General features: G+C 29.6%; 10 protein-coding genes across 10 annotated transcripts; all 10 read right to left on the bottom strand.

The window, feature by feature from the left end:
• Positions 1-1,051: 1,051 nt before the first annotated feature.
• On the bottom strand, positions 1,052-1,800 carry LOC131643049 (transcription factor JUNGBRUNNEN 1-like). The gene is made up of 3 exons (XM_058913196.1): positions 1,620-1,800; positions 1,262-1,521; positions 1,052-1,153 (listed from the first exon to the last, which is right to left on the bottom strand). Exons 1-3 carry the CDS (start codon positions 1,798-1,800, stop codon positions 1,052-1,054), a joined length of 543 nt encoding a protein of 180 aa, XP_058769179.1.
• A 1,290-nt stretch (positions 1,801-3,090) lies between these two features.
• On the bottom strand, positions 3,091-3,839 carry LOC131643046 (transcription factor JUNGBRUNNEN 1-like). Its single transcript, XM_058913195.1, has 3 exons — positions 3,659-3,839; positions 3,301-3,560; positions 3,091-3,192 (listed from the first exon to the last, which is right to left on the bottom strand). Exons 1-3 carry the CDS (start codon positions 3,837-3,839, stop codon positions 3,091-3,093), a joined length of 543 nt encoding a protein of 180 aa, XP_058769178.1.
• Positions 3,840-5,097: 1,258 nt separating this feature from the next.
• LOC131643045 (transcription factor JUNGBRUNNEN 1-like) lies at positions 5,098-5,846 on the bottom strand. Its single transcript, XM_058913194.1, has 3 exons — positions 5,666-5,846; positions 5,308-5,567; positions 5,098-5,199 (listed from the first exon to the last, which is right to left on the bottom strand). The coding sequence occupies exons 1-3, from the start codon at positions 5,844-5,846 to the stop codon at positions 5,098-5,100; spliced, it is 543 nt and encodes a 180-aa protein (XP_058769177.1).
• A 1,258-nt stretch (positions 5,847-7,104) lies between these two features.
• Positions 7,105-7,853, bottom strand: LOC131643044 (transcription factor JUNGBRUNNEN 1-like). Its single transcript, XM_058913193.1, has 3 exons — positions 7,673-7,853; positions 7,315-7,574; positions 7,105-7,206 (listed from the first exon to the last, which is right to left on the bottom strand). The coding sequence occupies exons 1-3, from the start codon at positions 7,851-7,853 to the stop codon at positions 7,105-7,107; spliced, it is 543 nt and encodes a 180-aa protein (XP_058769176.1).
• A 1,258-nt stretch (positions 7,854-9,111) lies between these two features.
• Positions 9,112-9,860, bottom strand: LOC131643043 (transcription factor JUNGBRUNNEN 1-like). The gene is made up of 3 exons (XM_058913192.1): positions 9,680-9,860; positions 9,322-9,581; positions 9,112-9,213 (listed from the first exon to the last, which is right to left on the bottom strand). Exons 1-3 carry the CDS (start codon positions 9,858-9,860, stop codon positions 9,112-9,114), a joined length of 543 nt encoding a protein of 180 aa, XP_058769175.1.
• Positions 9,861-11,118: 1,258 nt separating this feature from the next.
• On the bottom strand, positions 11,119-11,867 carry LOC131643042 (transcription factor JUNGBRUNNEN 1-like). The gene is made up of 3 exons (XM_058913191.1): positions 11,687-11,867; positions 11,329-11,588; positions 11,119-11,220 (listed from the first exon to the last, which is right to left on the bottom strand). The coding sequence occupies exons 1-3, from the start codon at positions 11,865-11,867 to the stop codon at positions 11,119-11,121; spliced, it is 543 nt and encodes a 180-aa protein (XP_058769174.1).
• Positions 11,868-13,125: 1,258 nt separating this feature from the next.
• On the bottom strand, positions 13,126-13,874 carry LOC131643041 (transcription factor JUNGBRUNNEN 1-like). The gene is made up of 3 exons (XM_058913190.1): positions 13,694-13,874; positions 13,336-13,595; positions 13,126-13,227 (listed from the first exon to the last, which is right to left on the bottom strand). Exons 1-3 carry the CDS (start codon positions 13,872-13,874, stop codon positions 13,126-13,128), a joined length of 543 nt encoding a protein of 180 aa, XP_058769173.1.
• Positions 13,875-15,134: 1,260 nt separating this feature from the next.
• On the bottom strand, positions 15,135-15,883 carry LOC131643040 (transcription factor JUNGBRUNNEN 1-like). The gene is made up of 3 exons (XM_058913189.1): positions 15,703-15,883; positions 15,345-15,604; positions 15,135-15,236 (listed from the first exon to the last, which is right to left on the bottom strand). Exons 1-3 carry the CDS (start codon positions 15,881-15,883, stop codon positions 15,135-15,137), a joined length of 543 nt encoding a protein of 180 aa, XP_058769172.1.
• A 1,256-nt stretch (positions 15,884-17,139) lies between these two features.
• On the bottom strand, positions 17,140-17,888 carry LOC131643038 (transcription factor JUNGBRUNNEN 1-like). Its single transcript, XM_058913188.1, has 3 exons — positions 17,708-17,888; positions 17,350-17,609; positions 17,140-17,241 (listed from the first exon to the last, which is right to left on the bottom strand). Exons 1-3 carry the CDS (start codon positions 17,886-17,888, stop codon positions 17,140-17,142), a joined length of 543 nt encoding a protein of 180 aa, XP_058769171.1.
• Positions 17,889-19,145: 1,257 nt separating this feature from the next.
• Positions 19,146-19,894, bottom strand: LOC131643037 (transcription factor JUNGBRUNNEN 1-like). Its single transcript, XM_058913187.1, has 3 exons — positions 19,714-19,894; positions 19,356-19,615; positions 19,146-19,247 (listed from the first exon to the last, which is right to left on the bottom strand). Exons 1-3 carry the CDS (start codon positions 19,892-19,894, stop codon positions 19,146-19,148), a joined length of 543 nt encoding a protein of 180 aa, XP_058769170.1.
• Between the last annotated feature and the right edge of the window lie 2,742 nt (positions 19,895-22,636).

The following is a 22,636-nucleotide window of genomic DNA, read 5'->3' as shown; positions in this document are numbered from 1 at the left end:
ATTTTATTTCTTCCTTTATATTATTTATTTACTAATATTTATAGTTCATTTTAAAAATGATTACGGTACATGCATCATATCTTATTTAGTTATTATATTGTATATATATATATATATATATATATATATATATATATATATATATATAGTATAAATTTTTGTATCTTATTATTTCGTTTTAATAATTAAATATTTATTTCATAATCAAACGATATATTTAACTGTATGAAATTTCAAAAATATATTACTAAGTGAAAGATATATACTAATATAAAATTTAATAACACAGATTTTTACCTAAGTTTGGTTATTGCCTTTTAAACCAAAATTTTAAGATGACGGTTTTATTTATGAGGTATTAAGTAATCTTAAGTACTTATATCATATACATGACATGATTGGTCAACTATTTGATCACGAATGGCATGCATAGAAATTTAACTTTAATGTCGAGGGCATTTTGGGAAAAGATGGAATTCAGGGCATAATAGTCATTCTCACTCAAGATCATCCTTCTAGTAAATATAAATCTTAAGGAATTGGTTACGATTGAACAAGATGGAAAATTAGTAAATAACAAATGATTGGAGGGAAAATATAGGTCTTTTCATAAGGAGCTCTTTTGCTAGTTTAATGCACTTGTTTTCTTGACCTCTAAGAATGAAGATATCAGAATGTGAATGAGTAAATGGAGAAAAAATTGAATGGAAGAAAATATGAGGATGTGTGCACTCAAAATTCTTTCCCTGAATGCATGCATGAACCTTTGTAAGAATCATGATCTAGTACATCATCATTCCCTCCATCTCAAAAATATATTATTTAGTTAAAGATATAATGTTATTCAAAACTCTCCTAAAAACATGATAAATAATGTTTTAATCAAATAACATTATATTTAAAAAGATTTTATACTCTAGTAATGTTGAATAGTGATTTGGTACATTATTCATAAATTAAAAAACATGCCCTAATTGGTCCATTTTGAAAATTTAATTCTATTACAATTTTTATAAATCTCTAAAAATGTGTTCCATTAAAAATGATTAGATCATGGAGAGGGTGGAGGAGAGATACATCCATCCTCCATTGTAATATCAACTACGCTTGGTAGAACAGTCTTAGTGATGCGATATGCTGCAAAAGCTGAAACCTACATTAAATTTGTATTCAAAAAGTCAGTTATCTATGCTTTTTAAATAAACCTTGAATGAATTTTTGTTATTAAAGAACATGTTATTACTAATATTTTGTTATTTACCTCGGTCGGGTGAGCACTTGAAGTAATGCGGAATTCATTCATTAGCCATTCGGTTTTTACAAGTTCCCCTCCTTGCATTTTCCAGAATTCGAGTGTGTTTTTTATCCCAGTGAACATATTGTTTGGTAGAGAAATTTCCTTGTTCTTTTCCATGCTCTTCCATTCCCCGTTTCCTGCTGGTCTTGTATCCTTATTTTCAAATCTACTATTTTTAATTTTAAAGAAATAATACTTGCTATCGCTAATAGATGTCATAATACCTGAAATGTATTAAGGGTGGGGTGAAAATAACACTTAAAATTTAAACGGGTAATGCAACTTATGAATGAGATTCAAATATTTTAAATTCACGACTTACCTCTTGGTAGCCTCCAAGGTTCTGTTTGAAACACATCTAATTGAATAATAGTATTGAGTAGAAATAGGGGCTTATGAATCTTCTTTCTGAGGTAAATGTATATAAGATCTTCATCGCTTGGATCAAACATCCTCCGAGAACCATCTTCCAACTCATAGCTAAGATGTCTCTTTGCAGCCATGCGTCTTGTCACCCAAATACATTTACTAATTTTATTTGAGAAAGTACTCTTTCTATGAAGTTGTGGAAAGAAACTTCTAACGCCTTTAACTTATAGGTAGAATACATACATTGTCTTCAATGAGTTAAATGTGATAAAGAACCAAGGGAGTAAGAATGTAGAAACATAAAATGGTAAGATACTATCTAAAAAGGTAGAATTATAACTAATACAATGTAAAAAAATTTAGATGCTAAAATATTTTATTTCTTCCTTTATATTATTTATTTACTAATATTTATAGTTCATTTTAAAAATGATTACGGTACATGCATCATATCTTATTTAGTTATTATATTGTATATATATATATATATATATATATATATATATATATATATATATATAGTATAAATTTTTGTATCTTATTATTTCGTTTTAATAATTAAATATTTATTTCATAATCAAACGATATATTTAACTGTATGAAATTTCAAAAATATATTACTAAGTGAAAGATATATACTAATATAAAATTTAATAACACAGATTTTTACCTAAGTTTGGTTATTGCCTTTTAAACCAAAATTTTAAGATGACGGTTTTATTTATGAGGTATTAAGTAATCTTAAGTACTTATATCATATACATGACATGATTGGTCAACTATTTGATCACGAATGGCATGCATAGAAATTTAACTTTAATGTCGAGGGCATTTTGGGAAAAGATGGAATTCAGGGCATAATAGTCATTCTCACTCAAGATCATCCTTCTAGTAAATATAAATCTTAAGGAATTGGTTACGATTGAACAAGATGGAAAATTAGTAAATAACAAATGATTGGAGGGAAAATATAGGTCTTTTCATAAGGAGCTCTTTTGCTAGTTTAATGCACTTGTTTTCTTGACCTCTAAGAATGAAGATATCAGAATGTGAATGAGTAAATGGAGAAAAAATTGAATGGAAGAAAATATGAGGATGTGTGCACTCAAAATTCTTTCCCTGAATGCATGCATGAACCTTTGTAAGAATCATGATCTAGTACATCATCATTCCCTCCATCTCAAAAATATATTATTTAGTTAAAGATATAATGTTATTCAAAACTCTCCTAAAAACATGATAAATAATGTTTTAATCAAATAACATTATATTTAAAAAGATTTTATACTCTAGTAATGTTGAATAGTGATTTGGTACATTATTCATAAATTAAAAAACATGCCCTAATTGGTCCATTTTGAAAATTTAATTCTATTACAATTTTTATAAATCTCTAAAAATGTGTTCCATTAAAAATGATTAGATCATGGAGAGGGTGGAGGAGAGATACATCCATCCTCCATTGTAATATCAACTACGCTTGGTAGAACAGTCTTAGTGATGCGATATGCTGCAAAAGCTGAAACCTACATTAAATTTGTATTCAAAAAGTCAGTTATCTATGCTTTTTAAATAAACCTTGAATGAATTTTTGTTATTAAAGAACATGTTATTACTAATATTTTGTTATTTACCTCGGTCGGGTGAGCACTTGAAGTAATGCGGAATTCATTCATTAGCCATTCGGTTTTTACAAGTTCCCCTCCTTGCATTTTCCAGAATTCGAGTGTGTTTTTTATCCCAGTGAACATATTGTTTGGTAGAGAAATTTCCTTGTTCTTTTCCATGCTCTTCCATTCCCCGTTTCCTGCTGGTCTTGTATCCTTATTTTCAAATCTACTATTTTTAATTTTAAAGAAATAATACTTGCTATCGCTAATAGATGTCATAATACCTGAAATGTATTAAGGGTGGGGTGAAAATAACACTTAAAATTTAAACGGGTAATGCAACTTATGAATGAGATTCAAATATTTTAAATTCACGACTTACCTCTTGGTAGCCTCCAAGGTTCTGTTTGAAACACATCTAATTGAATAATAGTATTGAGTAGAAATAGGGGCTTATGAATCTTCTTTCTGAGGTAAATGTATATAAGATCTTCATCGCTTGGATCAAACATCCTCCGAGAACCATCTTCCAACTCATAGCTAAGATGTCTCTTTGCAGCCATGCGTCTTGTCACCCAAATACATTTACTAATTTTATTTGAGAAAGTACTCTTTCTATGAAGTTGTGGAAAGAAACTTCTAACGCCTTTAACTTATAGGTAGAATACATACATTGTCTTCAATGAGTTAAATGTGATAAAGAACCAAGGGAGTAAGAATGTAGAAACATAAAATGGTAAGATACTATCTAAAAAGGTAGAATTATAACTAATACAATGTAAAAAAATTTAGATGCTAAAATATTTTATTTCTTCCTTTATATTATTTATTTACTAATATTTATAGTTCATTTTAAAAATGATTACGGTACATGCATCATATCTTATTTAGTTATTATATTGTATATATATATATATAGTATAAATTTTTGTATCTTATTATTTCGTTTTAATAATTAAATATTTATTTCATAATCAAACGATATATTTAACTGTATGAAATTTCAAAAATATATTACTAAGTGAAAGATATATACTAATATAAAATTTAATAACACAGATTTTTACCTAAGTTTGGTTATTGCCTTTTAAACCAAAATTTTAAGATGACGGTTTTATTTATGAGGTATTAAGTAATCTTAAGTACTTATATCATATACATGACATGATTGGTCAACTATTTGATCACGAATGGCATGCATAGAAATTTAACTTTAATGTCGAGGGCATTTTGGGAAAAGATGGAATTCAGGGCATAATAGTCATTCTCACTCAAGATCATCCTTCTAGTAAATATAAATCTTAAGGAATTGGTTACGATTGAACAAGATGGAAAATTAGTAAATAACAAATGATTGGAGGGAAAATATAGGTCTTTTCATAAGGAGCTCTTTTGCTAGTTTAATGCACTTGTTTTCTTGACCTCTAAGAATGAAGATATCAGAATGTGAATGAGTAAATGGAGAAAAAATTGAATGGAAGAAAATATGAGGATGTGTGCACTCAAAATTCTTTCCCTGAATGCATGCATGAACCTTTGTAAGAATCATGATCTAGTACATCATCATTCCCTCCATCTCAAAAATATATTATTTAGTTAAAGATATAATGTTATTCAAAACTCTCCTAAAAACATGATAAATAATGTTTTAATCAAATAACATTATATTTAAAAAGATTTTATACTCTAGTAATGTTGAATAGTGATTTGGTACATTATTCATAAATTAAAAAACATGCCCTAATTGGTCCATTTTGAAAATTTAATTCTATTACAATTTTTATAAATCTCTAAAAATGTGTTCCATTAAAAATGATTAGATCATGGAGAGGGTGGAGGAGAGATACATCCATCCTCCATTGTAATATCAACTACGCTTGGTAGAACAGTCTTAGTGATGCGATATGCTGCAAAAGCTGAAACCTACATTAAATTTGTATTCAAAAAGTCAGTTATCTATGCTTTTTAAATAAACCTTGAATGAATTTTTGTTATTAAAGAACATGTTATTACTAATATTTTGTTATTTACCTCGGTCGGGTGAGCACTTGAAGTAATGCGGAATTCATTCATTAGCCATTCGGTTTTTACAAGTTCCCCTCCTTGCATTTTCCAGAATTCGAGTGTGTTTTTTATCCCAGTGAACATATTGTTTGGTAGAGAAATTTCCTTGTTCTTTTCCATGCTCTTCCATTCCCCGTTTCCTGCTGGTCTTGTATCCTTATTTTCAAATCTACTATTTTTAATTTTAAAGAAATAATACTTGCTATCGCTAATAGATGTCATAATACCTGAAATGTATTAAGGGTGGGGTGAAAATAACACTTAAAATTTAAACGGGTAATGCAACTTATGAATGAGATTCAAATATTTTAAATTCACGACTTACCTCTTGGTAGCCTCCAAGGTTCTGTTTGAAACACATCTAATTGAATAATAGTATTGAGTAGAAATAGGGGCTTATGAATCTTCTTTCTGAGGTAAATGTATATAAGATCTTCATCGCTTGGATCAAACATCCTCCGAGAACCATCTTCCAACTCATAGCTAAGATGTCTCTTTGCAGCCATGCGTCTTGTCACCCAAATACATTTACTAATTTTATTTGAGAAAGTACTCTTTCTATGAAGTTGTGGAAAGAAACTTCTAACGCCTTTAACTTATAGGTAGAATACATACATTGTCTTCAATGAGTTAAATGTGATAAAGAACCAAGGGAGTAAGAATGTAGAAACATAAAATGGTAAGATACTATCTAAAAAGGTAGAATTATAACTAATACAATGTAAAAAAATTTAGATGCTAAAATATTTTATTTCTTCCTTTATATTATTTATTTACTAATATTTATAGTTCATTTTAAAAATGATTACGGTACATGCATCATATCTTATTTAGTTATTATATTGTATATATATATATATAGTATAAATTTTTGTATCTTATTATTTCGTTTTAATAATTAAATATTTATTTCATAATCAAACGATATATTTAACTGTATGAAATTTCAAAAATATATTACTAAGTGAAAGATATATACTAATATAAAATTTAATAACACAGATTTTTACCTAAGTTTGGTTATTGCCTTTTAAACCAAAATTTTAAGATGACGGTTTTATTTATGAGGTATTAAGTAATCTTAAGTACTTATATCATATACATGACATGATTGGTCAACTATTTGATCACGAATGGCATGCATAGAAATTTAACTTTAATGTCGAGGGCATTTTGGGAAAAGATGGAATTCAGGGCATAATAGTCATTCTCACTCAAGATCATCCTTCTAGTAAATATAAATCTTAAGGAATTGGTTACGATTGAACAAGATGGAAAATTAGTAAATAACAAATGATTGGAGGGAAAATATAGGTCTTTTCATAAGGAGCTCTTTTGCTAGTTTAATGCACTTGTTTTCTTGACCTCTAAGAATGAAGATATCAGAATGTGAATGAGTAAATGGAGAAAAAATTGAATGGAAGAAAATATGAGGATGTGTGCACTCAAAATTCTTTCCCTGAATGCATGCATGAACCTTTGTAAGAATCATGATCTAGTACATCATCATTCCCTCCATCTCAAAAATATATTATTTAGTTAAAGATATAATGTTATTCAAAACTCTCCTAAAAACATGATAAATAATGTTTTAATCAAATAACATTATATTTAAAAAGATTTTATACTCTAGTAATGTTGAATAGTGATTTGGTACATTATTCATAAATTAAAAAACATGCCCTAATTGGTCCATTTTGAAAATTTAATTCTATTACAATTTTTATAAATCTCTAAAAATGTGTTCCATTAAAAATGATTAGATCATGGAGAGGGTGGAGGAGAGATACATCCATCCTCCATTGTAATATCAACTACGCTTGGTAGAACAGTCTTAGTGATGCGATATGCTGCAAAAGCTGAAACCTACATTAAATTTGTATTCAAAAAGTCAGTTATCTATGCTTTTTAAATAAACCTTGAATGAATTTTTGTTATTAAAGAACATGTTATTACTAATATTTTGTTATTTACCTCGGTCGGGTGAGCACTTGAAGTAATGCGGAATTCATTCATTAGCCATTCGGTTTTTACAAGTTCCCCTCCTTGCATTTTCCAGAATTCGAGTGTGTTTTTTATCCCAGTGAACATATTGTTTGGTAGAGAAATTTCCTTGTTCTTTTCCATGCTCTTCCATTCCCCGTTTCCTGCTGGTCTTGTATCCTTATTTTCAAATCTACTATTTTTAATTTTAAAGAAATAATACTTGCTATCGCTAATAGATGTCATAATACCTGAAATGTATTAAGGGTGGGGTGAAAATAACACTTAAAATTTAAACGGGTAATGCAACTTATGAATGAGATTCAAATATTTTAAATTCACGACTTACCTCTTGGTAGCCTCCAAGGTTCTGTTTGAAACACATCTAATTGAATAATAGTATTGAGTAGAAATAGGGGCTTATGAATCTTCTTTCTGAGGTAAATGTATATAAGATCTTCATCGCTTGGATCAAACATCCTCCGAGAACCATCTTCCAACTCATAGCTAAGATGTCTCTTTGCAGCCATGCGTCTTGTCACCCAAATACATTTACTAATTTTATTTGAGAAAGTACTCTTTCTATGAAGTTGTGGAAAGAAACTTCTAACGCCTTTAACTTATAGGTAGAATACATACATTGTCTTCAATGAGTTAAATGTGATAAAGAACCAAGGGAGTAAGAATGTAGAAACATAAAATGGTAAGATACTATCTAAAAAGGTAGAATTATAACTAATACAATGTAAAAAAATTTAGATGCTAAAATATTTTATTTCTTCCTTTATATTATTTATTTACTAATATTTATAGTTCATTTTAAAAATGATTACGGTACATGCATCATATCTTATTTAGTTATTATATTGTATATATATATATATAGTATAAATTTTTGTATCTTATTATTTCGTTTTAATAATTAAATATTTATTTCATAATCAAACGATATATTTAACTGTATGAAATTTCAAAAATATATTACTAAGTGAAAGATATATACTAATATAAAATTTAATAACACAGATTTTTACCTAAGTTTGGTTATTGCCTTTTAAACCAAAATTTTAAGATGACGGTTTTATTTATGAGGTATTAAGTAATCTTAAGTACTTATATCATATACATGACATGATTGGTCAACTATTTGATCACGAATGGCATGCATAGAAATTTAACTTTAATGTCGAGGGCATTTTGGGAAAAGATGGAATTCAGGGCATAATAGTCATTCTCACTCAAGATCATCCTTCTAGTAAATATAAATCTTAAGGAATTGGTTACGATTGAACAAGATGGAAAATTAGTAAATAACAAATGATTGGAGGGAAAATATAGGTCTTTTCATAAGGAGCTCTTTTGCTAGTTTAATGCACTTGTTTTCTTGACCTCTAAGAATGAAGATATCAGAATGTGAATGAGTAAATGGAGAAAAAATTGAATGGAAGAAAATATGAGGATGTGTGCACTCAAAATTCTTTCCCTGAATGCATGCATGAACCTTTGTAAGAATCATGATCTAGTACATCATCATTCCCTCCATCTCAAAAATATATTATTTAGTTAAAGATATAATGTTATTCAAAACTCTCCTAAAAACATGATAAATAATGTTTTAATCAAATAACATTATATTTAAAAAGATTTTATACTCTAGTAATGTTGAATAGTGATTTGGTACATTATTCATAAATTAAAAAACATGCCCTAATTGGTCCATTTTGAAAATTTAATTCTATTACAATTTTTATTAATCTCTAAAAATGTGTTCCATTAAAAATGATTAGATCATGGAGAGGGTGGAGGAGAGATACATCCATCCTCCATTGTAATATCAACTACGCTTGGTAGAACAGTCTTAGTGATGCGATATGCTGCAAAAGCTGAAACCTACATTAAATTTGTATTCAAAAAGTCAGTTATCTATGCTTTTTAAATAAACCTTGAATGAATTTTTGTTATTAAAGAACATGTTATTACTAATATTTTGTTATTTACCTCGGTCGGGTGAGCACTTGAAGTAATGCGGAATTCATTCATTAGCCATTCGGTTTTTACAAGTTCCCCTCCTTGCATTTTCCAGAATTCGAGTGTGTTTTTTATCCCAGTGAACATATTGTTTGGTAGAGAAATTTCCTTGTTCTTTTCCATGCTCTTCCATTCCCCGTTTCCTGCTGGTCTTGTATCCTTATTTTCAAATCTACTATTTTTAATTTTAAAGAAATAATACTTGCTATCGCTAATAGATGTCATAATACCTGAAATGTATTAAGGGTGGGGTGAAAATAACACTTAAAATTTAAACGGGTAATGCAACTTATGAATGAGATTCAAATATTTTAAATTCACGACTTACCTCTTGGTAGCCTCCAAGGTTCTGTTTGAAACACATCTAATTGAATAATAGTATTGAGTAGAAATAGGGGCTTATGAATCTTCTTTCTGAGGTAAATGTATATAAGATCTTCATCGCTTGGATCAAACATCCTCCGAGAACCATCTTCCAACTCATAGCTAAGATGTCTCTTTGCAGCCATGCGTCTTGTCACCCAAATACATTTACTAATTTTATTTGAGAAAGTACTCTTTCTATGAAGTTGTGGAAAGAAACTTCTAACGCCTTTAACTTATAGGTAGAATACATACATTGTCTTCAATGAGTTAAATGTGATAAAGAACCAAGGGAGTAAGAATGTAGAAACATAAAATGGTAAGATACTATCTAAAAAGGTAGAATTATAACTAATACAATGTAAAAAAATTTAGATGCTAAAATATTTTATTTCTTCCTTTATATTATTTATTTACTAATATTTATAGTTCATTTTAAAAATGATTACGGTACATGCATCATATCTTATTTAGTTATTATATTGTATATATATATATATAGTATAAATTTTTGTATCTTATTATTTCGTTTTAATAATTAAATATTTATTTCATAATCAAACGATATATTTAACTGTATGAAATTTCAAAAATATATTACTAAGTGAAAGATATATACTAATATAAAATTTAATAACACAGATTTTTACCTAAGTTTGGTTATTGCCTTTTAAACCAAAATTTTAAGATGACGGTTTTATTTATGAGGTATTAAGTAATCTTAAGTACTTATATCATATACATGACATGATTGGTCAACTATTTGATCACGAATGGCATGCATAGAAATTTAACTTTAATGTCGAGGGCATTTTGGGAAAAGATGGAATTCAGGGCATAATAGTCATTCTCACTCAAGATCATCCTTCTAGTAAATATAAATCTTAAGGAATTGGTTACGATTGAACAAGATGGAAAATTAGTAAATAACAAATGATTGGAGGGAAAATATAGGTCTTTTCATAAGGAGCTCTTTTGCTAGTTTAATGCACTTGTTTTCTTGACCTCTAAGAATGAAGATATCAGAATGTGAATGAGTAAATGGAGAAAAAATTGAATGGAAGAAAATATGAGGATGTGTGCACTCAAAATTCTTTCCCTGAATGCATGCATGAACCTTTGTAAGAATCATGATCTAGTACATCATCATTCCCTCCATCTCAAAAATATATTATTTAGTTAAAGATATAATGTTATTCAAAACTCTCCTAAAAACATGATAAATAATGTTTTAATCAAATAACATTATATTTAAAAAGATTTTATACTCTAGTAATGTTGAATAGTGATTTGGTACATTATTCATAAATTAAAAAACATGCCCTAATTGGTCCATTTTGAAAATTTAATTCTATTACAATTTTTATTAATCTCTAAAAATGTGTTCCATTAAAAATGATTAGATCATGGAGAGGGTGGAGGAGAGATACATCCATCCTCCATTGTAATATCAACTACGCTTGGTAGAACAGTCTTAGTGATGCGATATGCTGCAAAAGCTGAAACCTACATTAAATTTGTATTCAAAAAGTCAGTTATCTATGCTTTTTAAATAAACCTTGAATGAATTTTTGTTATTAAAGAACATGTTATTACTAATATTTTGTTATTTACCTCGGTCGGGTGAGCACTTGAAGTAATGCGGAATTCATTCATTAGCCATTCGGTTTTTACAAGTTCCCCTCCTTGCATTTTCCAGAATTCGAGTGTGTTTTTTATCCCAGTGAACATATTGTTTGGTAGAGAAATTTCCTTGTTCTTTTCCATGCTCTTCCATTCCCCGTTTCCTGCTGGTCTTGTATCCTTATTTTCAAATCTACTATTTTTAATTTTAAAGAAATAATACTTGCTATCGCTAATAGATGTCATAATACCTGAAATGTATTAAGGGTGGGGTGAAAATAACACTTAAAATTTAAACGGGTAATGCAACTTATGAATGAGATTCAAATATTTTAAATTCACGACTTACCTCTTGGTAGCCTCCAAGGTTCTGTTTGAAACACATCTAATTGAATAATAGTATTGAGTAGAAATAGGGGCTTATGAATCTTCTTTCTGAGGTAAATGTATATAAGATCTTCATCGCTTGGATCAAACATCCTCCGAGAACCATCTTCCAACTCATAGCTAAGATGTCTCTTTGCAGCCATGCGTCTTGTCACCCAAATACATTTACTAATTTTATTTGAGAAAGTACTCTTTCTATGAAGTTGTGGAAAGAAACTTCTAACGCCTTTAACTTATAGGTAGAATACATACATTGTCTTCAATGAGTTAAATGTGATAAAGAACCAAGGGAGTAAGAATGTAGAAACATAAAATGGTAAGATACTATCTAAAAAGGTAGAATTATAACTAATACAATGTAAAAAAATTTAGATGCTAAAATATTTTATTTCTTCCTTTATATTATTTATTTACTAATATTTATAGTTCATTTTAAAAATGATTACGGTACATGCATCATATCTTATTTAGTTATTATATTGTATATATATATATATAGTATAAATTTTTGTATCTTATTATTTCGTTTTAATAATTAAATATTTATTTCATAATCAAACGATATATTTAACTGTATGAAATTTCAAAAATATATTACTAAGTGAAAGATATATACTAATATAAAATTTAATAACACAGATTTTTACCTAAGTTTGGTTATTGCCTTTTAAACCAAAATTTTAAGATGACGGTTTTATTTATGAGGTATTAAGTAATCTTAAGTACTTATATCATATACATGACATGATTGGTCAACTATTTGATCACGAATGGCATGCATAGAAATTTAACTTTAATGTCGAGGGCATTTTGGGAAAAGATGGAATTCAGGGCATAATAGTCATTCTCACTCAAGATCATCCTTCTAGTAAATATAAATCTTAAGGAATTGGTTACGATTGAACAAGATGGAAAATTAGTAAATAACAAATGATTGGAGGGAAAATATAGGTCTTTTCATAAGGAGCTCTTTTGCTAGTTTAATGCACTTGTTTTCTTGACCTCTAAGAATGAAGATATCAGAATGTGAATGAGTAAATGGAGAAAAAATTGAATGGAAGAAAATATGAGGATGTGTGCACTCAAAATTCTTTCCCTGAATGCATGCATGAACCTTTGTAAGAATCATGATCTAGTACATCATCATTCCCTCCATCTCAAAAATATATTATTTAGTTAAAGATATAATGTTATTCAAAACTCTCCTAAAAACATGATAAATAATGTTTTAATCAAATAACATTATATTTAAAAAGATTTTATACTCTAGTAATGTTGAATAGTGATTTGGTACATTATTCATAAATTAAAAAACATGCCCTAATTGGTCCATTTTGAAAATTTAATTCTATTACAATTTTTATTAATCTCTAAAAATGTGTTCCATTAAAAATGATTAGATCATGGAGAGGGTGGAGGAGAGATACATCCATCCTCCATTGTAATATCAACTACGCTTGGTAGAACAGTCTTAGTGATGCGATATGCTGCAAAAGCTGAAACCTACATTAAATTTGTATTCAAAAAGTCAGTTATCTATGCTTTTTAAATAAACCTTGAATGAATTTTTGTTATTAAAGAACATGTTATTACTAATATTTTGTTATTTACCTCGGTCGGGTGAGCACTTGAAGTAATGCGGAATTCATTCATTAGCCATTCGGTTTTTACAAGTTCCCCTCCTTGCATTTTCCAGAATTCGAGTGTGTTTTTTATCCCAGTGAACATATTGTTTGGTAGAGAAATTTCCTTGTTCTTTTCCATGCTCTTCCATTCCCCGTTTCCTGCTGGTCTTGTATCCTTATTTTCAAATCTACTATTTTTAATTTTAAAGAAATAATACTTGCTATCGCTAATAGATGTCATAATACCTGAAATGTATTAAGGGTGGGGTGAAAATAACACTTAAAATTTAAACGGGTAATGCAACTTATGAATGAGATTCAAATATTTTAAATTCACGACTTACCTCTTGGTAGCCTCCAAGGTTCTGTTTGAAACACATCTAATTGAATAATAGTATTGAGTAGAAATAGGGGCTTATGAATCTTCTTTCTGAGGTAAATGTATATAAGATCTTCATCGCTTGGATCAAACATCCTCCGAGAACCATCTTCCAACTCATAGCTAAGATGTCTCTTTGCAGCCATGCGTCTTGTCACCCAAATACATTTACTAATTTTATTTGAGAAAGTACTCTTTCTATGAAGTTGTGGAAAGAAACTTCTAACGCCTTTAACTTATAGGTAGAATACATACATTGTCTTCAATGAGTTAAATGTGATAAAGAACCAAGGGAGTAAGAATGTAGAAACATAAAATGGTAAGATACTATCTAAAAAGGTAGAATTATAACTAATACAATGTAAAAAAATTTAGATGCTAAAATATTTTATTTCTTCCTTTATATTATTTATTTACTAATATTTATAGTTCATTTTAAAAATGATTACGGTACATGCATCATATCTTATTTAGTTATTATATTGTATATATATATATATATAGTATAAATTTTTGTATCTTATTATTTCGTTTTAATAATTAAATATTTATTTCATAATCAAACGATATATTTAACTGTATGAAATTTCAAAAATATATTACTAAGTGAAAGATATATACTAATATAAAATTTAATAACACAGATTTTTACCTAAGTTTGGTTATTGCCTTTTAAACCAAAATTTTAAGATGACGGTTTTATTTATGAGGTATTAAGTAATCTTAAGTACTTATATCATATACATGACATGATTGGTCAACTATTTGATCACGAATGGCATGCATAGAAATTTAACTTTAATGTCGAGGGCATTTTGGGAAAAGATGGAATTCAGGGCATAATAGTCATTCTCACTCAAGATCATCCTTCTAGTAAATATAAATCTTAAGGAATTGGTTACGATTGAACAAGATGGAAAATTAGTAAATAACAAATGATTGGAGGGAAAATATAGGTCTTTTCATAAGGAGCTCTTTTGCTAGTTTAATGCACTTGTTTTCTTGACCTCTAAGAATGAAGATATCAGAATGTGAATGAGTAAATGGAGAAAAAATTGAATGGAAGAAAATATGAGGATGTGTGCACTCAAAATTCTTTCCCTGAATGCATGCATGAACCTTTGTAAGAATCATGATCTAGTACATCATCATTCCCTCCATCTCAAAAATATATTATTTAGTTAAAGATATAATGTTATTCAAAACTCTCCTAAAAACATGATAAATAATGTTTTAATCAAATAACATTATATTTAAAAAGATTTTATACTCTAGTAATGTTGAATAGTGATTTGGTACATTATTCATAAATTAAAAAACATGCCCTAATTGGTCCATTTTGAAAATTTAATTCTATTACAATTTTTATTAATCTCTAAAAATGTGTTCCATTAAAAATGATTAGATCATGGAGAGGGTGGAGGAGAGATACATCCATCCTCCATTGTAATATCAACTACGCTTGGTAGAACAGTCTTAGTGATGCGATATGCTGCAAAAGCTGAAACCTACATTAAATTTGTATTCAAAAAGTCAGTTATCTATGCTTTTTAAATAAACCTTGAATGAATTTTTGTTATTAAAGAACATGTTATTACTAATATTTTGTTATTTACCTCGGTCGGGTGAGCACTTGAAGTAATGCGGAATTCATTCATTAGCCATTCGGTTTTTACAAGTTCCCCTCCTTGCATTTTCCAGAATTCGAGTGTGTTTTTTATCCCAGTGAACATATTGTTTGGTAGAGAAATTTCCTTGTTCTTTTCCATGCTCTTCCATTCCCCGTTTCCTGCTGGTCTTGTATCCTTATTTTCAAATCTACTATTTTTAATTTTAAAGAAATAATACTTGCTATCGCTAATAGATGTCATAATACCTGAAATGTATTAAGGGTGGGGTGAAAATAACACTTAAAATTTAAACGGGTAATGCAACTTATGAATGAGATTCAAATATTTTAAATTCACGACTTACCTCTTGGTAGCCTCCAAGGTTCTGTTTGAAACACATCTAATTGAATAATAGTATTGAGTAGAAATAGGGGCTTATGAATCTTCTTTCTGAGGTAAATGTATATAAGATCTTCATCGCTTGGATCAAACATCCTCCGAGAACCATCTTCCAACTCATAGCTAAGATGTCTCTTTGCAGCCATGCGTCTTGTCACCCAAATACATTTACTAATTTTATTTGAGAAAGTACTCTTTCTATGAAGTTGTGGAAAGAAACTTCTAACGCCTTTAACTTATAGGTAGAATACATACATTGTCTTCAATGAGTTAAATGTGATAAAGAACCAAGGGAGTAAGAATGTAGAAACATAAAATGGTAAGATACTATCTAAAAAGGTAGAATTATAACTAATACAATGTAAAAAAATTTAGATGCTAAAATATTTTATTTCTTCCTTTATATTATTTATTTACTAATATTTATAGTTCATTTTAAAAATGATTACGGTACATGCATCATATCTTATTTAGTTATTATATTGTATATATATATATATATAATATTTTTGTATCTTATTATTTCGTTTTAATAATTAAATATTTATTTCATAATCAAACGATATATTTAACTGTATGAAATTTCAAAAATATATTACTAAGTGAAAGATATATACTAATATAAAATTTAATAACACAGATTTTTACCTAAGTTTGGTTATTGCCTTTTAAACCAAAATTTTAAGATGACGGTTTTATTTATGAGGTATTAAGTAATCTTAAGTACTTATATCATATACATGACATGATTGGTCAACTATTTGATCACGAATGGCATGCATAGAAATTTAACTTTAATGTCGAGGGCATTTTGGGAAAAGATGGAATTCAGGGCATAATAGTCATTCTCACTCAAGATCATCCTTCTAGTAAATATAAATCTTAAGGAATTGGTTACGATTGAACAAGATGGAAAATTAGTAAATAACAAATGATTGGAGGGAAAATATAGGTCTTTTCATAAGGAGCTCTTTTGCTAGTTTAATGCACTTGTTTTCTTGACCTCTAAGAATGAAGATATCAGAATGTGAATGAGTAAATGGAGAAAAAATTGAATGGAAGAAAATATGAGGATGTGTGCACTCAAAATTCTTTCCCTGAATGCATGCATGAACCTTTGTAAGAATCATGATCTAGTACATCATCATTCCCTCCATCTCAAAAATATATTATTTAGTTAAAGATATAATGTTATTCAAAACTCTCCTAAAAACATGATAAATAATGTTTTAATCAAATAACATTATATTTAAAAAGATTTTATACTCTAGTAATGTTGAATAGTGATTTGGTACATTATTCATAAATTAAAAAACATGCCCTAATTGGTCCATTTTGAAAATTTAATTCTATTACAATTTTTATTAATCTCTAAAAATGTGTTCCATTAAAAATGATTAGATCATGGAGAGGGTGGAGGAGAGATACATCCATCCTCCATTGTAATATCAACTACGCTTGGTAGAACAGTCTTAGTGATGCGATATGCTGCAAAAGCTGAAACCTACATTAAATTTGTATTCAAAAAGTCAGTTATCTATGCTTTTTAAATAAACCTTGAATGAATTTTTGTTATTAAAGAACATGTTATTACTAATATTTTGTTATTTACCTCGGTCGGGTGAGCACTTGAAGTAATGCGGAATTCATTCATTAGCCATTCGGTTTTTACAAGTTCCCCTCCTTGCATTTTCCAGAATTCGAGTGTGTTTTTTATCCCAGTGAACATATTGTTTGGTAGAGAAATTTCCTTGTTCTTTTCCATGCTCTTCCATTCCCCGTTTCCTGCTGGTCTTGTATCCTTATTTTCAAATCTACTATTTTTAATTTTAAAGAAATAATACTTGCTATCGCTAATAGATGTCATAATACCTGAAATGTATTAAGGGTGGGGTGAAAATAACACTTAAAATTTAAACGGGTAATGCAACTTATGAATGAGATTCAAATATTTTAAATTCACGACTTACCTCTTGGTAGCCTCCAAGGTTCTGTTTGAAACACATCTAATTGAATAATAGTATTGAGTAGAAATAGGGGCTTATGAATCTTCTTTCTGAGGTAAATGTATATAAGATCTTCATCGCTTGGATCAAACATCCTCCGAGAACCATCTTCCAACTCATAGCTAAGATGTCTCTTTGCAGCCATGCGTCTTGTCACCCAAATACATTTACTAATTTTATTTGAGAAAGTACTCTTTCTATGAAGTTGTGGAAAGAAACTTCTAACGCCTTTAACTTATAGGTAGAATACATACATTGTCTTCAATGAGTTAAATGTGATAAAGAACCAAGGGAGTAAGAATGTAGAAACATAAAATGGTAAGATACTATCTAAAAAGGTAGAATTATAACTAATACAATGTAAAAAAATTTAGATGCTAAAATATTTTATTTCTTCCTTTATATTATTTATTTACTAATATTTATAGTTCATTTTAAAAATGATTACGGTACATGCATCATATCTTATTTAGTTATTATATTGTATATATATATATATATATAAATTTTTGTATCTTATTATTTCGTTTTAATAATTAAATATTTATTTCATAATCAAACGATATATTTAACTGTATGAAATTTCAAAAATATATTACTAAGTGAAAGATATATACTAATATAAAATTTAATAACACAGATTTTTACCTAAGTTTGGTTATTGCCTTTTAAACCAAAATTTTAAGATGACGGTTTTATTTATGAGGTATTAAGTAATCTTAAGTACTTATATCATATACATGACATGATTGGTCAACTATTTGATCACGAATGGCATGCATAGAAATTTAACTTTAATGTCGAGGGCATTTTGGGAAAAGATGGAATTCAGGGCATAATAGTCATTCTCACTCAAGATCATCCTTCTAGTAAATATAAATCTTAAGGAATTGGTTACGATTGAACAAGATGGAAAATTAGTAAATAACAAATGATTGGAGGGAAAATATAGGTCTTTTCATAAGGAGCTCTTTTGCTAGTTTAATGCACTTGTTTTCTTGACCTCTAAGAATGAAGATATCAGAATGTGAATGAGTAAATGGAGAAAAAATTGAATGGAAGAAAATATGAGGATGTGTGCACTCAAAATTCTTTCCCTGAATGCATGCATGAACCTTTGTAAGAATCATGATCTAGTACATCATCATTCCCTCCATCTCAAAAATATATTATTTAGTTAAAGATATAATGTTATTCAAAACTCTCCTAAAAACATGATAAATAATGTTTTAATCAAATAACATTATATTTAAAAAGATTTTATACTCTAGTAATGTTGAATAGTGATTTGGTACATTATTCATAAATTAAAAAACATGCCCTAATTGGTCCATTTTGAAAATTTAATTCTATTACAATTTTTATTAATCTCTAAAAATGTGTTCCATTAAAAATGATTAGATCATGGAGAGGGTGGAGGAGAGATACATCCATCCTCCATTGTAATATCAACTACGCTTGGTAGAACAGTCTTAGTGATGCGATATGCTGCAAAAGCTGAAACCTACATTAAATTTGTATTCAAAAAGTCAGTTATCTATGCTTTTTAAATAAACCTTGAATGAATTTTTGTTATTAAAGAACATGTTATTACTAATATTTTGTTATTTACCTCGGTCGGGTGAGCACTTGAAGTAATGCGGAATTCATTCATTAGCCATTCGGTTTTTACAAGTTCCCCTCCTTGCATTTTCCAGAATTCGAGTGTGTTTTTTATCCCAGTGAACATATTGTTTGGTAGAGAAATTTCCTTGTTCTTTTCCATGCTCTTCCATTCCCCGTTTCCTGCTGGTCTTGTATCCTTATTTTCAAATCTACTATTTTTAATTTTAAAGAAATAATACTTGCTATCGCTAATAGATGTCATAATACCTGAAATGTATTAAGGGTGGGGTGAAAATAACACTTAAAATTTAAACGGGTAATGCAACTTATGAATGAGATTCAAATATTTTAAATTCACGACTTACCTCTTGGTAGCCTCCAAGGTTCTGTTTGAAACACATCTAATTGAATAATAGTATTGAGTAGAAATAGGGGCTTATGAATCTTCTTTCTGAGGTAAATGTATATAAGATCTTCATCGCTTGGATCAAACATCCTCCGAGAACCATCTTCCAACTCATAGCTAAGATGTCTCTTTGCAGCCATGCGTCTTGTCACCCAAATACATTTACTAATTTTATTTGAGAAAGTACTCTTTCTATGAAGTTGTGGAAAGAAACTTCTAACGCCTTTAACTTATAGGTAGAATACATACATTGTCTTCAATGAGTTAAATGTGATAAAGAACCAAGGGAGTAAGAATGTAGAAACATAAAATGGTAAGATACTATCTAAAAAGGTAGAATTATAACTAATACAATGTAAAAAAATTTAGATGCTAAAATATTTTATTTCTTCCTTTATATTATTTATTTACTGATATTTATAGTTCATTTTAAAAATGATTACGGTACATGCATCATATCTTATTTATTTATTTATTTATTATATTGTATATATATATATATATAGTATAAATTTTTGTATCTTATTATTTCGTTTTAATAATTAAATAGTTATTTCATAATCAAACGATATATTTTATTGTATGAAATACAAACCTCGTTCGGTCGGAGCATTACAGTGTTGGAGCATCGATTTAAGGACAACATCCTTTACTCTCAATTGATCGGCAGTATGTCTCGGGCCGGATTGAACTATATCTTTCACGAGGCCAAACAAGGTGAAACTTTTGGTGGCGATAGCGCAAAGTGTGGTTGTACTATTACTAGGACGTATGGTCTCCCGCGTGCTTGTGTTATTGCTAAAAATGTGAGACTAGGTGAGCCAATAAGAATGGATGAAGTCACTCCTCATTGGAAGAGACTTAGTTTTGATGATGATGGTTGCATCGAAGGAGAAAAATCGAATATCTCTATTACATCCGAATTGGAGGCGATACAAGAGAGGTTTTCGAAGGCCGATAACAACATGAAACTATACATCAAAGAACAATTGCGAAAGACCGGATTTCCAGAAACAACCGACATGAAACTGCCGTCTCAACTAGTTAAGACAAAGGGTGCTCCGAAAAAGTGAAGTCTACACCGAATGACAACTCGACTACATGGTCTCCTTCATATTGTGAGCACGTCGACAAACTCTTTCCCGACTCACCTACTCCGAAATTGCAAAAATCTCAAACAAAAGAGCTCGCTTTAGCTAACCGCCTCCGACACCTATTCCACCAAAAGTTCCTACTCCGATACCTATTGCTCCAAAAATTACATCAATCGAAGAGGTACATGTTGCTCAAAAAATTCCATTCATCGATGAGATGCCAGTTTTTATGCACCAATACATCGACCGGATCGTCGATGTGGCGGGGGACGGTAATTGCGGATTCCGGGATGCCCATAAGCTTGTCCGTCATGAACTTATCGAAGAGTTGATGAACCATAAAGACTCGTACGCGCGGGTACTTGGAGACGAAGCTAAATTTGAATCGGTTGACAAAGCTATTGTTCCTTGGTTAGGCGCTTACGCACCGATTTCAAAATGGATGAGATTCCCGGAAATGGGGCGTCTTATTGCATGCGCATATGACATGGTATGCATTGACTTGCCGCATTATGGTTTTTAGAAAACCTTTTTCTGCTCCGCACCGCACCTCCTACGAATCCAAATAATCGTATTATATATTTTGGATGGATCGCAAAATCGAAACATTTTGTGCAAGTTTACTTAAAATCGGGATGCTCCATACCACCTACATCACCGGAATGGGTGCTTCATACTGAGACTACCGAGACGTGGTCGAATCTTTTTCTAGATGAGATGCACAAATTTGAAAGATTGAAGAATACCTACGGAACGTTCTGTGACAGAGATTGTGTGGTCCATATTCACCAAGGGCTTCTATAAAGTTTGGGTTTCTAGGGTTGTATTACACACAAACATTACACACAACCACAAAAATGACATCCCCTAGGCCATGCTCATGGCAGCGAACATCACCAAGCGTCCCGCTCCTGAACTGATTATTTTCAAAAGGGATGGGCTTGTTATTTTCTCTCCTCTCAAACCCCTGATGCCGATGAAATTTTGGCACATCCATTCCTTGGACCAACTTAAAAGGGGTCTCATGTCTTGGTTAGAGGAGGAGTACAAAACTAGCAAAGTCATCAGAAAGATTCAGAGGCTTAGAACAAAGACCTCGCTTGAGACCGGAGAAATAGAACGTTGATGGGATGAGGTGGAAAACAAAATTGATGCCATTCAAATGTATGGATAAGATGATATCATTTTGACTGTTGTAATTTCTTAGATTTCTTAATTTTCTGTTGAAAATTTCGATGTAATGCTGATTTTAATCAATGAATGTTTCTTTTATCGTTACAGATGTTGTTGTTTTGGTTTGCTGGGTCTGGGTTGATTCTGTGGATGCATCTACGGAAGTGTTCCATATGTACATCTACAGAACGTTTTCACGCAAATGTAAAAAAAAGGTGCTTTCGGAGATGCATCTACGCAAGTTGGAGGGCATTTTTGCCAATTCGGTGGTGCGTGAGAGATGTATGGGGTGAGGTTAGAAATTCTCCTTACGTAAAAGATCAAGTTTTTTTGATAATGTAAATATCAAAAGAAATTTCTTAAGAAACAGAGTAAACAATGTGATTTAAGGTTGAACTAGGATAATATTTAGTGTGATCGCTTTTACTCAATCTCTTTTTTTTTTGGTTATTTATCTTTTTCGCTACTTAATCTCTATTTGTACCCTCTTCTTAAAACTAGTCAACATAAAATCAATCGTTTTTATAAAAAGTTTTTGAATATCAAATATCAAAATTCACTCATTTCATCTTATGTCTGGAGTGGCTTGTTGAACAAGTGACTTCAGAGACTATT

This window comes from Vicia villosa, unplaced genomic scaffold (assembly GCF_029867415.1).
Source record: "Vicia villosa cultivar HV-30 ecotype Madison, WI unplaced genomic scaffold, Vvil1.0 ctg.006667F_1_1, whole genome shotgun sequence".
NCBI classification, from domain to species: Eukaryota; Viridiplantae; Streptophyta; class Magnoliopsida; order Fabales; family Fabaceae; genus Vicia; species Vicia villosa.
Note: the sequence above shows the minus strand (reverse complement) of the source record. Positions and strands in the feature narration are given on the sequence as shown.